Genomic DNA, 13,757 nt, shown 5'->3' with positions numbered 1-13,757 from the left:
CATCTCTATCACCAACATCAATCCCAATCAACCCCTAACACCCGTGAACACCTCCACCTCTATCACCAACATCAATCCTAATCAACCCTAACACCCGTGAACACCTCCACCTCTATCACCAACATCAATCCTAATCAACCCTAACACCCGTGAACACCTCCACCTCTATCACCAACATCAATCCCAATCAACCCCTAACACCCGTGAACACCTCCACCTCTATCACCAACATCAATCCTAATCAACCCTAACACCCGTGAACACCTCCACCTCTATCACCAACATCAATCCTAATCAACCCCTAACACCCGTGAACACCTCCACCTCTATCACCAACATCAATCCCAATCAACCCCTAACACCCGTGAACACCTCCACCTCTATCACCAACATCAATCCGAATCAACCCCTAACACCCGTGAACACCTCCACCTCTATCACCAACATCAATCCCAATCAACCCTAACACCCGTGAACACCTCCACCTCTATCACCAACATCAATCCTAATCAACCCCTAACACCCGTGAACACCTCCACCTCTATCACCAACATCAATCCTAATCAACCCTAACACCCGTGAACACCTCCACCTCTATCACCAACATCAATCCCAATCAACCCTAACACCCGTGAACACCTCCACCTCTATCACCAACATCAATCCCAATCAACCCCTAACACCCGTGAACACCTCCACCTCTATCACCAACATCAATCCCAATCAACCCCTAACACCCGTGAACACCTCCACCTCTATCACCAACATCAATCCGAATCAACCCCTAACACCCGTGAACACCTCCACCTCTATCACCAACATCAATCCCAATCAACCCTAACACCCGTGAACACCTCCACCTCTATCACCAACATCAATCCCAATCAACCCTAACACCCGTGAACACCTCCACCTCTATCACCAACATCAATCCTAATCAACCCTAACACCCGTGAACACCTCCACCTCTATCACCAACATCAATCCCAATCAACCCTAACACCCGTGAACACCTCCACCTCTATCACCAACATCAATCCGAATCAACCCTAACACCCGTGAACACCTCCATCTCTATCACCAACATCAATCCGAATCAACCCTAACACCCGTGAACACCTCCACCTCTATCACCAACATCAATCCGAATCAACCCTAACACCCGTGAACACCTCCACCTCTATCACCAACATCAATCCTAATCAACCCTAACACCCGTGAACACCTCCACCTCTATCACCAACATCAATCCTAATCAACCCTAACACCCGTGAACACCTCCTCCTCTATCACCAACATCAATCCTAATCAACCCTAACACCCGTGAACACCTCCACCTCTATCACCAACATCAATCCCAATCAACCCCTAACACCCGTGAACACCTCCACATCTATCACCAACATCAATCCCAATCAACCCCTAACACCCGTGAACACCTCCACCTCTATCACCAACATCAATCCCAATCAACCCCTAACACCCGTGAACACCTCCACCTCTATCACCAACATCAATCCCAATCAACCCCTAACACCCGTGAACACCTCCACCTCTATCACCAACATCAATCCCAATCAACCCTAACACCCGTGAACACCTCCACCTCTATCACCAACATCAATCCTAATCAACCCCTAACACCCGTGAACACCTCCACCTCTATCACCAACATCAATCCTAATCAACCCTAACACCCGTGAACACCTCCACCTCTATCACCAACATCAATCCCAATCAACCCTAACACCCGTGAACACCTCCACCTCTATCACCAACATCAATCCCAATCAACCCCTAACACCCGTGAACACCTCCACCTCTATCACCAACATCAATCCCAATCAACCCCTAACACCCGTGAACACCTCCACCTCTATCACCAACATCAATCCGAATCAACCCCTAACACCCGTGAACACCTCCACCTCTATCACCAACATCAATCCCAATCAACCCTAACACCCGTGAACACCTCCACCTCTATCACCAACATCAATCCCAATCAACCCTAACACCCGTGAACACCTCCACCTCTATCACCAACATCAATCCTAATCAACCCTAACACCCGTGAACACCTCCACCTCTATCACCAACATCAATCCCAATCAACCCTAACACCCGTGAACACCTCCACCTCTATCACCAACATCAATCCGAATCAACCCTAACACCCGTGAACACCTCCATCTCTATCACCAACATCAATCCGAATCAACCCTAACACCCGTGAACACCTCCACCTCTATCACCAACATCAATCCGAATCAACCCTAACACCCGTGAACACCTCCACCTCTATCACCAACATCAATCCTAATCAACCCTAACACCCGTGAACACCTCCACCTCTATCACCAACATCAATCCTAATCAACCCTAACACCCGTGAACACCTCCTCCTCTATCACCAACATCAATCCTAATCAACCCTAACACCCGTGAACACCTCCACCTCTATCACCAACATCAATCCCAATCAACCCCTAACACCCGTGAACACCTCCACATCTATCACCAACATCAATCCCAATCAACCCCTAACACCCGTGAACACCTCCACCTCTATCACCAACATCAATCCCAATCAACCCCTAACACCCGTGAACACCTCCACCTCTATCACCAACATCAATCCCAATCAACCCCTAACACCCGTGAACACCTCCACCTCTATCACCAACATCAATCCTAATCAACCCTAACACCCGTGAACACCTCCACCTCTATCACCAACATCAATCCCAATCAACCCCTAACACCCGTGAACACCTCCACCTCTATCACCAACATCAATCCTAATCAACCCTAACACCCGTGAACACCTCCACCTCTATCACCAACATCAATCCTAATCAACCCTAACACCCGTGAACACCTCCACCTCTATCACCAACATCAATCCCAATCAACCCCTAACACCCGTGAACACCTCCACCTCTATCACCAACATCAATCCCAATCAACCCCTAACACCCGTGAACACCTCCACCTCTATCACCAACATCAATCCCAATCAACCCTAACACCCGTGAACACCTCCACCTCTATCACCAACATCAATCCGAATCAACCCTAACACCCGTGAACACCTCCACATCTATCACCAACATCAATCCCAATCAACCCCTAACTATGAACACCTCCACCTCTATCACCAACAACAATCCCAATCAACCCCTAACACCCGTGAACACCTCCACCTCTATCACCAACTTTTCCCTGCAACAGCTGACAGTGCTTTAGTACAAAACTCACAATACATTTGAACTGTTTTTCAATATGGTAACGTCCTGATTTGTCATGCCTGATAATAGATAACAGCTCATCGTCTAACCAGGGAAGCTGCTGCACAATGAAATCATCGTCAAACTCCTGATGGTCAACAATAACCAAATCTATTATATCTGGGATAGATGTGGCTGCTAAAGAAGATGCAACAGATTCAAAACATTATTTAAGCACCCTAAGATTTGACTTTCGAAAGACAACAATTGGTTTATTGGAGTTCCAAAGAAAAGTTTTTTCAGCTTGGTAACCTTTTCACTTGCGGTTTTTCCTTTTTATTATTATTTGTAGTTTAAACGTTGTATTTACAGAACTACGTCATATCACACTCATAAATACTGACACACGTTTGTAAAGGGAGAGGCAGCACTTTTGGGGTTACAGTTGCCCCAGAAAATGTTTAGTCGCATTTGCAAACAATTTGGTCAGAGTTTGGAACCCCTTTATGATGGATTCTGCTTCCTATTCCCTGTTCCAGATCTGCACTCCCTCCTTAACATAGCAATTTGCATCTTCCCCCTGGGCAGGACCTTTATGCCCCTGTCATAGCATGCAATACCTTCTAGTGGATACCATCAATACCATCGGTGGCTAACTCTGTAACCAGGGGGGTCATCAACTCTGATGCTTTCATTCCATCAATGCAGCTGGCTGAGGGTCCTGCTTATACAAGGCAAATCTCTCCAATGTCTTCAAGGTATGCCTATCCACCCTTCACTCTGTCATCTCTTCGGTGCCTGCAGGAAGGGCCAATATCTCTTTGCTATATCTCTTCTCTTTGAGTCAATTAAATTTCCCTTCCAGCTCTCTTTTGGTTGCTGTAGCAGCCCAAGATTTTTTACTCTCTCTCTGAAGCTCGCTACTGGATTCTGCTCAACCACCATTGCGTCCCCTTCCTCCTGATTCTTCTCAATTAATTTATCTTCATCTCTCACCACATCTGACCCCACAGCAGAACACCTCAAGCAACTCTGCACAATCCTCTCTGCAGTCGGCACCCCCTATCTGAAGGGAGGAAAAATGGCACATTTCACTCCCTCGGCTTCCTCAACATCACACTTGACACACTCCAATTTGCATCCGACAAGTTGCACCACCTCCATTCCCTCATCTCCTTGTTCCAGATCAACAGCACCATTTTCAAAAGGAAACTACTTTCCCTCGGTCACTTCAACTTCCAGAGCATCCTCTAGAGCCGGACGGCCATCTCCCGTCTTTTTGTATTCTCCACTACAGTAATCAACATTTCCGCTGAAGCCCACAAAGACACTAAGATGTGATCCTCCCTCTTGCAACATTGGAATGGCCTACTGTTCTATGAGGACTTCATTTCTGCCCCCAGGCTCTCCCTCCATATTGATGCCTACTCCATCGGCTTCAGGGGCTCTTCTACAACTAATGGTTTTCCAGTCCCTGGTACCCTAAAATTCAAGAGTTTCCACCACAACTGAAATCTACCGCTTTCCTTAAGCTCTACCCCATTGTGGTCACAGCTTCCCCGCCGGTGGTGAAAATACATTTTTTTGTGACAATCAAGCTTCAGCTAATATCATCAACAAAAGACAGTCTTCTTCCCTCCTCATCATGCAACTCCAGCACCATCTTGTCTAGATTTCTGTTATTGTCATCATTTTATAATCCAAATCTGTATTAACAATAATGATGCTCTCACCCCAGGCTCCCTGGTTCAGTCTGCTGCTCCCCTCAGCACACCTTCCCCCTGCCTATTCCTTAGTTCAGTGATTTGATATTCAATTAAATTCTTCACTGCGCAATCTCCTCACCTCCGCCCAAGACTACATGGCTGCTGAGATCTCTGCAAACAGGCAAATTCCGGACATTGACCAGAGACAGGTCTTCCCCCCTCGACATGGAAAGGGGAAAGAGTGTCAATCACGCTTGACAAGACAAAGGAAATTCAAGTGAACTGTCAATGAGCTGTGGGAAAGGCCAAGGAGTAGGAATTAACCAGTGTTTAAGCACGTTGCTTGACGTTAAACACCACCCATTAATTCAACGATCCAATCAAAACAGGTCGAGGTTTAACCCTTTGAGTAGTACAAACGTACCGATACGTTCGATGCTCTCTGGTCCCCAGAAGAGTACGTCAGTATTCATTACATACATACAAACATATAGCTTTCAGCCTGTTTGTACGCTGTACTCGTAATAATCAAGCACATGCAAAAAAAAAAGAAAATCACTCCAATAGGACTGGCAGTGCATTTTAGAACTCACTACTCAAAGGGTTAATTAAAAAAAGACTAGAACAAGGTCTGAAAATGGTCAGAAAATTAGAGAGAAGTGGGTCTAAAAGTGGTTCTGGAAATGTGGTCCTAAAAGTGTCTGAAATCTGTAGTGAAATCTGCTCTGAAGTGGTAATAGAATCAGATATGAAAATGGCTAAAATCATGTCCTGAAAAGGCAGCTCTGAAGAGGGTCCTGCTGTCTGCCCTGCGAGAGACTGAACCAAGAAACAGGACACAACAAAGATCTGAAAATGGGTCTTTGTTTTTATTTTGCTGCTTGAAATACGAAAGAATTGCAACAAGAACATTTTTACAAACTACATAACTTTTCAATTGCAACGCATTCTTCAACATTCAGTTCTGTCTGATCAACGGAACCCATTCCAGTTGGAAATCTTCCGACAAGCCAAAGATGATGTTGCAAGACTATTGAAAATCAACAGCTACCTCCCTTTGAAAAGAACTATTGTATGCTGAGCTGATGCAATACGATAGTGCTTCAAGCAAATTATTGTCTTCTTTTCTTTGGGTAGAACTGTGAGATGGGAGAAACTGCAGCGTTTTCATCGCCAAAGGGGACTAACTTCTTTGTTGAAAATTTATAAGTATTCAGCATATCAAATATTAAACATTTTATGACTCGAGAAATTAACTGTAGCAAATGCTATCAAGTTAGTGGATACATTGTTCTAGGAATAGAATATAACTTCCTGTTTTAGAGTTTGCAAGAAATGTATTTTGTTTGTTAAAATGTGCAATTTAAAGGAGTTGCCTCGTAAATGCAAAGAATTTGATCATTGCCCCATTTCTGAGTTAATTTGAATATAGAATCAATTGAGATTGTTAACATATTGTCAGTTTGGTAGATCATTTTCTAAACTAAATTAGCACGGTAAAACTAATTTGATAAATTAGTTATTGGAATGTTAGATTCTGTTCTGAATGGGAAGTTGAATTAATTATTTTGCATTTTGATATGTAATATGTAGTATTGAAAATACTAATGCAAAGTAGACACTTTGTGTGATCAGCCATAATTAATATTAGTATATTAGCCATGTATGTTAATAATGTTGTGGTCATTGTAATCGTTTGACTAAGAAATCAATGAACTGTATACTATTCACGCATATCTCTAACCAATCGTCTTTCCTTTCTGTAATATTAGATTAGTTGTGCACCCTTTTATTCTTAAATAAAATCTTGTTTTATATTTCTGACCCGTTGCGTGACTGTCGATTATTGTCAGGGAATTCGGTTTCTACATCATGCTGAACTCATAAGGAATATATATATATATATATATATATATATATATATATATATATATATATATATAGTACCTAAAATATGAGACATTACCTGCTATTTAATGAAAAGCAATGAAAAGAAACATAAGAAACTTTTTTTGGAAAAATACAATGCAATATTTATTTAGATGATCAAATGTATAAAGATCAAAAACTTTTTTAATGCATTGCTTTTTCCTAGCTTAAATGTTAAGTGAATTGGGCCTATAGTCTGTACAACCACATCTTAATTTTAGAATACTTGTCAAATGTAATTGTCAGTGTACGGACTTTAATCAATGTGTCACCAGCTTCAGGATAATAAAAGCAATACCTCAGAGCCTCCCACTCAGCGATTGCTGTACTAGTGAGTGACTGAACTATCAATCATAACGTCATGACAACAGAGTCAGCCCGGAACAGAAGAAACAAATATCAATTTTATGGAAAACAGGTGTCAATTTATGCTTAATTAGCACAAAAGGGACTTTATTTATCATTGTTTCTTTTTATACCCAGTAGTACAAATGTGTTTCATTTATTCCAGTCCTTGCTCCTATGATTTCCAAAATTATTGAATAGATATTTATATATCCATTTTCATTGGTCTTTAAAAACCAAGGTGTTCAATTTAGTAAATAAGGACCAAAGGGTTGATTAAATCTAAAGCAATCATTATGCAACGTTCCAGTCTGCAGTTTCTCTTACACAGAATTATTACGTATTGAGAAGCATATATACTTACACTAGACTTTTATAGTTGTTGTGGGTAGGCTACAGGCTAGATTGTTTTTACATTTTAGAGTCATAATAGTCTTAATATAGCCTACAGTTGTAAAATTACAATAGTGAAATAAAATAAATAAATATATCTATACAAACACTAACAATTATTACCACAGTTAAATACGTTCATATGAAATATTTTTCATACAAAGCCTACAAACTGTAAAAAATGTTAGTCGCAGTCACTCAACAGCATATCATCTGTAAAAATTGTAGCAGTTTATAGTAAAACCTGTCTCACTCAGCACCGCTTGGGACCAGGAAATTGTGCTGGAAAATACAATGTACTGGTTTACAGAGGTACTGTCAAATCTAATACGGTACCTAAAGAAAGGCAGAAATGCACTGTTTAGGTATACCCTTTAGTCAAGGATTGTATTAATTGTATGTCTTACTTTCTACACTCTGTAAGCTCGGATGTTATTGCAGCTGTACCATGACCACAGGGGTGTGTATATTTATGCAACATCATTTATTATAAACTTAAATCACAAGGCTTGGGGCTGGACTGCAGCTACAGATGTATACTGATTCTAGGCAGAAAAGATAGACAGGTTTAGAGTGTATCACACCATTAATTTTAATAGAGATTTGGTCGGGACCCAAAACTGTTGCCAATTTATACAGATATGTAGATTAGAAGGATTCAACAGGTTTTACTCTATTTGGCTACTGTGTCTTTAAATAATTAAAATACAAAACAAACAAAAAAAGTATTTTCTTAAATGCTCTATATTTGTGTTTATATGTTGTGCTATTGAATCATCAAGTGAGCTGTATAACAGTAACTTCTAAACTGTCTTTAAAAAAGGACCGACCTTACCAAATGCGAGTTCTAAAACACTTTGAATGCGTTTCTATACCATGTTAAATGACATACAATGTGCCACATTACAGAAGCCACAAAATACCCTTTGTGTGATGCATTGTGAGTTTTTGTTTTAATATCAAGATTTATCCCACCCTAGACAAGGCAGCACACAGAATTTAGATTTAATCTACCCAGGTTCTGAAGCACTGATACTAACTTAGCTATTTCAGTGTCTATTCCTGTTCAAGACCATGGTCCAAACAGTACTATAAATCCCAAATTGCTTACCAAGGTTCAATGAAACAATTAAAGGCCTGATTGGAACAAGGCTTTGAACTTCTCAATTTAATAAATAAAGTGGTTGGAAGAAGATGCTGGACTGGAACATGTTTTAGCAAAGTAGAGTAGGTTTCTATAGCAGGGCTGCACATGTACTGTCCTCAAAGTCTGGAGCTCTACTGGTGTTTGTTCTACCTGTGCATTCAATTACTAAACCGAACAAGTTTAACCTCCTCCCAGGTCTTCATCAGTTAATTACATAATGCTACCTATAAAACGTGGACCGAATCTGTGCACCCCTGTGCTATAGTGTAGTAAAAAGTTTATTTACATGCACATATCCAAAATGAGAAATTCACAATTGTAGGTAGGCTTTGAATCTGTATGCACTCGACTGTGTTCAATGTAATTTATAATTGTTTGTACTTTAAAGGAGGCTCTGTGGTCGAGTGGTTAAAGAAACAGGCTTGTAACCAGAAGGTCCCCGGTTCAAATCCCACCTCAACCACTGACTCATTGTGTGACCCTGAGCAAGTCACTTCACCTCCTTGTGCTCCGTCTTTCGGGTGAGACATAATTGTAAGTGACTCTGCAGCTGATGCATAGTTCACACACCCTAGTCTCTGTAAGTCGCCTTGGGTAAAGGCGTCTGCTAAATAAACAAATAATAATAAATAATAATTAAAGAAAAAGTCTCAACAAACTACTGTAGTGCAGCCTAGATGCAATAGTTAAGAAATGTATGCAGATCAGCTCTAAGAAACTGTACAGGAAGATACTCCAACTTAGATGCCTAATTGGGTTTTCATACATTTAAGTGCATCAGAGGAATCTGGCAAACAGCTGGATGCTTTAAAACATGATACCAACAGTAAGGCGAAGACATGTGAGTAAAATATACTTTCAGCAGTGCAAAAAACTAAAACTGTCTATTAAAGTGCAACAGAACGCACACAGTTTAACTATTGCTACTATTAAGAGACTGCAACCTGCCTATTTTCATTTAGAATACCATGTGATGGAGTTAAACAACAAGCATTTTTTTTAGTATTCCAAATTCTAAATCTTTACAGATACAGAACGCATGCTTGAATAGCTAAAACTGAAAGCGTCTTAGAGGCCCACCAAGCTATAGCTAGCTTGGTTATATGCGACCAATACAACTTTGTAATGTGTTAAAAGAGTAGAACAGATTTCATTAAGTAACAAACTTTTATTTATTTATTTTATTACCTGGTATGAAATTGTAAGTTGCAGAAAATCCAATCGCCTCCAATTCTCCGTCAGCAAAAAACTTTATCCAAAGATATCGGCCACTGGATTTGATAAACGGTGGACTTTGTTGACCACAGTAGCGTCCAATAATTGGAGAAAAGCCAAATGGTCCATCTCGAACCTCAATGTGATCAAATTTACATTCCCATGAAGGCTCAATGGAATATTGTTCAGCAAAGAACAGATCAATGCATTGCCTGGGTGCAGCTAGATAAGACAAAAACAGAAAGACTGAATCAGGTGGGAAAGAACTGTAAGAGATGCATTATGCACCAGCTTGGGTGAATCTGGCAATAATACTATTCCTATGAAGAAGCTGCACAAAAGCTTGAAACACCAGTTATATGTGGTTCACACTTTGTTTTAAAGGGCAGGCCCTTAAACAAGTAAGTAAGTAAGTAAGTATCATGCTTATTTCTTTATATAGTGTCTTTCACACAACAGTATCTCAAAGCACTTTACAAGTCAATAAAAACAAAAATTACAATAACATTCATTTATTCAATTAAAAAACATGACCATGAAAAAGTTACTGGTTTAATAAAATGAATACAAAAAACATCAATATTAGTAGATAAACATGAGAAGAAGAAAGAACACTTTTATATAAAATGCTAGTAAAAAAAGTGAGTTTTTAATCTTGATTAAAAAATATTAAGAGACATATACATAATATTACGTGTCTGCATCTCTAATATCAGATGGTTGTTTTGTAAGTCAAAAGCAGGATCTTACAATCAACTCTATATCTCACTGAAAGCCAGTGTAGAGAAGCAAGCACGGGAGTTATGTGGTCACTTTTCTTTTGTTTACTAAGAACCCGCGCCGCTGCATTTTGAACAAGCTCTAACTGTGAAAAGGCATGGTTTGCAAAAAGAGCATTGCAGTAATCAAGTCTAGATGAATTAGCTTCTCAGAATCAGGCAATGAAAGACTAGACCTAATCTTACCAATATTTCACAGATGATAAAAAAAACACTTTGGTGACATTGCGGATATGAACCTCAAAACATAAATCAGAATCAAATATGAATCTCTGGCCTCTGATTTGGGGTTTGTAGAGAATTAGCAAATCCCAGTTGCTGCTGAGAACCCCGAATCCAAACTTCTGTCTTATCTGAGTTTAACTGCAAAACATTTTGAGACATCCAGATTTTAACATCATTCAGACAACTGCAGTGGTATCCCCAACTGATATATTATACAAATGGCATCCCTGACACTTATTCTGTCAATGACAGAAGGCTGATTGTACTGTAAGTGCAGGGTCTGCAGGATCTTTCATATTCAAGGCTGTTTGAAAAGTAATGACCGTAGGGGTTATTATGCAGAGACTTCGCCATCCCAAGCTTTAAACACCCACTGTCAGTACACACTACTGACAGTGCTAAGGCTGGTGCTTATTTTTTTTGGTTCAGAGCCTACACTACAGTATGTAGCAGTGTGCAACATGTATTTATAAAGGACCTCCAAGCCAAACACCTCTCTAATTTTACTGCTCTTACTTGCACAGATGTTGTCCAATGAATAATACATTATTTTTTTCTGATTGCTGTCTATCTATCTATCTATCTATCTATATAATACTCTATTGGACAGACTCTTATTGGCATAGTGTAAATGGAGCCTTACATAACCATCATATATCATATACTGTAGTAGTACTAAAAAGAAACTTTAGAAAATGTCACCAAGATATTTACATATAAAGTCACTGATAAAGACTTTGTGTTGAAACATACATTTAAATATATTACCGTACTTTATTTTATACTATTTATATACGTATATTTCTTATGATTGGATGTTTACAGTTAAGGATGATCATCATTAATCATAATAATGAAATGCAATTTGCATTTTCTTTGTGGGGAAAAAAACAATAACCTCTGAAGGCAAATTTAAAAATGCGATTAAGTTAATAACAGACTTTTTTATACAAAAATAATGTAAATTAAATGTTGATATCAAAACCTTAACTTGTTTTACTTTACTTATGTTTATGCAATGCAAATGACCAAAAATAAATGTATCTGTGTACACAAGTAATTTTAACCTTGTGAATGAGCGGTAGTGACCGGTAGTGTATATATACACTACCGGTCAAAAGTTTTAGAACACCTCAATTTTTCCAGTTTTTATTGAAATTTACGCAGTTTAATGTCTCAATGTACACTGAAATTAAAGCACAGAACAAATAAACAATTGGAGATAAAAAAGAAATCATGGAATCGTTTTGTTTAACAAAATTTAATCTAAATTTTTGACTCATCAAAGTAGCCACCTTTTGCAGATATAACAGCCGAACACACTCGTGGCATTCTTTCTACAATGGAAATCAAATATTGTTCGGAAAGTTCTTCCCAACACTGTTGCAGAAGTTCCCACAAATGTGTTGCACTTGTAGGTTGCTTTGCTTTCACCCTTCTGTCCAGTTCATCCCAAACCAGCTCGATGGGGTTTAAGTCTGGATGATTTGAAGCCTACCGTCTTGTTCTTTTCTTCTAAGGTAGTTCTGACATAGCCTGGAGGTATGTTTTGGGTCATTATCTTGCTGTAGGATGAACCCCTGACCAACTAGGCGTATACCAGAGGGTATTGCATGGCGCTGCAAAATGCTGTGGTAGCAGTTTTGGTTCAGGGTGCCACTCACTCTGTGCAAGTCGCCGACTCTGGATCCAGCAAAAGAGCCCCAGACCATCACGCTTCCTCCTCCATGTTTGACAGTTGGTGTCACACACCGAGGAACCATCCTTTCGCCTACTCAACGGCATACAAATACCCTGCGTGATGAACCGAAGATTTCAAATTTTGATTCATCGGTCCATAAGACCTTCTTCCAGTCTTCAGTAGTCCACTGGTGGTGCTTCATGGCCCAGGCAAGCCTCTTTTTCTTATTTTGCCATCTTAGCAATGACTTTCTTACTGTCACTCGACCTGTCAAACCTGCAGCTCGAAGTCTTCTCTTCACAGTTGAAACTGAGACTTGCTTACTTCAACCAGTGTTAAGCTGTGCTTGAAGCTGTTGTCCTGTGAGCCGCCTATCATGCAAGCTGTTGACTCTCAGAAACTTGTCTTCTGATTCTGTTGTGGCTTTGGGTCTGCCAGACCTCTTCCTGTCAGAGTTTCCTCCAGTTTCCAAGTGCCTTTTGATGGTGTAGGAAACTGTACTCACTGACACCTTGGCTTTCTTTGCAATTTCTCTAAAGGAAAGACCTACACTTTTAAGGGTTATAATGGTCTGTCTGTCTTCCTTTGATAATTGCCTTTTTCTTGCCATTATGAGAGCAATATACTACTTCCTGCAGTACAATACTGTCCAAATAATGCTTAAGAGGGTGTAGTAACACAGTCTGTTCCAACACTGCTTTTATACAGACAGAGGGTTTGTAAGTAATCAACAAAAGTTGGGACACCTGTAGGAATTGTTAGCATCAACTTTCAAGGCTTAATTTACTTCCATTGCTGCAGAACAGCTGTAAGCTGTTAACCCATTACTTGTTCCCTGAAAAAGGCCTTTTTGTATAACTCTGAAATGTACATTATTTTTCACTTTTTTTTAACCTCTGGCAGTTTACCGCTTACCTTTCTACCATTTCAGGTTATTCACTGGACTTGAACTGCTTAAATTTCAATAAAAACTGGAAAAATGGGGGTGTTCTAAAACTTTTGACCGGTAGTGTATATATATATATATATACCAGTATATCAATCTATAAGCAAAATATTGGGTAACAAGATTTTTTTTTTTTTTTACTTACAACAGTATAGTAGCAC

At 39.8% G+C, this 13,757-nt stretch overlaps 1 protein-coding gene across 5 annotated transcripts in view; it reads right to left on the bottom strand.

Annotated features, from left to right (window-relative positions):
- Positions 1 to 13,757, bottom strand: part of LOC117435485 (neuropilin and tolloid-like protein 1) — a 64,905-nt gene that overhangs the window by 46,725 nt on the left and 4,423 nt on the right. For all 5 annotated transcript variants that reach the window (XM_059020412.1, XM_034058683.3, XM_034058686.3 and 2 more), the window contains exon 4: positions 9,939 to 10,187. In XM_059020412.1, the coding sequence (XP_058876395.1) occupies positions 9,939 to 10,187 (249 nt within the window). The remainder of the gene's footprint in view (positions 1 to 9,938; positions 10,188 to 13,757) is intronic.

Source organism: Acipenser ruthenus, chromosome 3 (genome assembly GCF_902713425.1).
Source record: "Acipenser ruthenus chromosome 3, fAciRut3.2 maternal haplotype, whole genome shotgun sequence".
In the NCBI taxonomy this organism is placed as follows: Eukaryota; Metazoa; Chordata; class Actinopteri; order Acipenseriformes; family Acipenseridae; genus Acipenser; species Acipenser ruthenus.
Note: the sequence above shows the minus strand (reverse complement) of the source record. Positions and strands in the feature narration are given on the sequence as shown.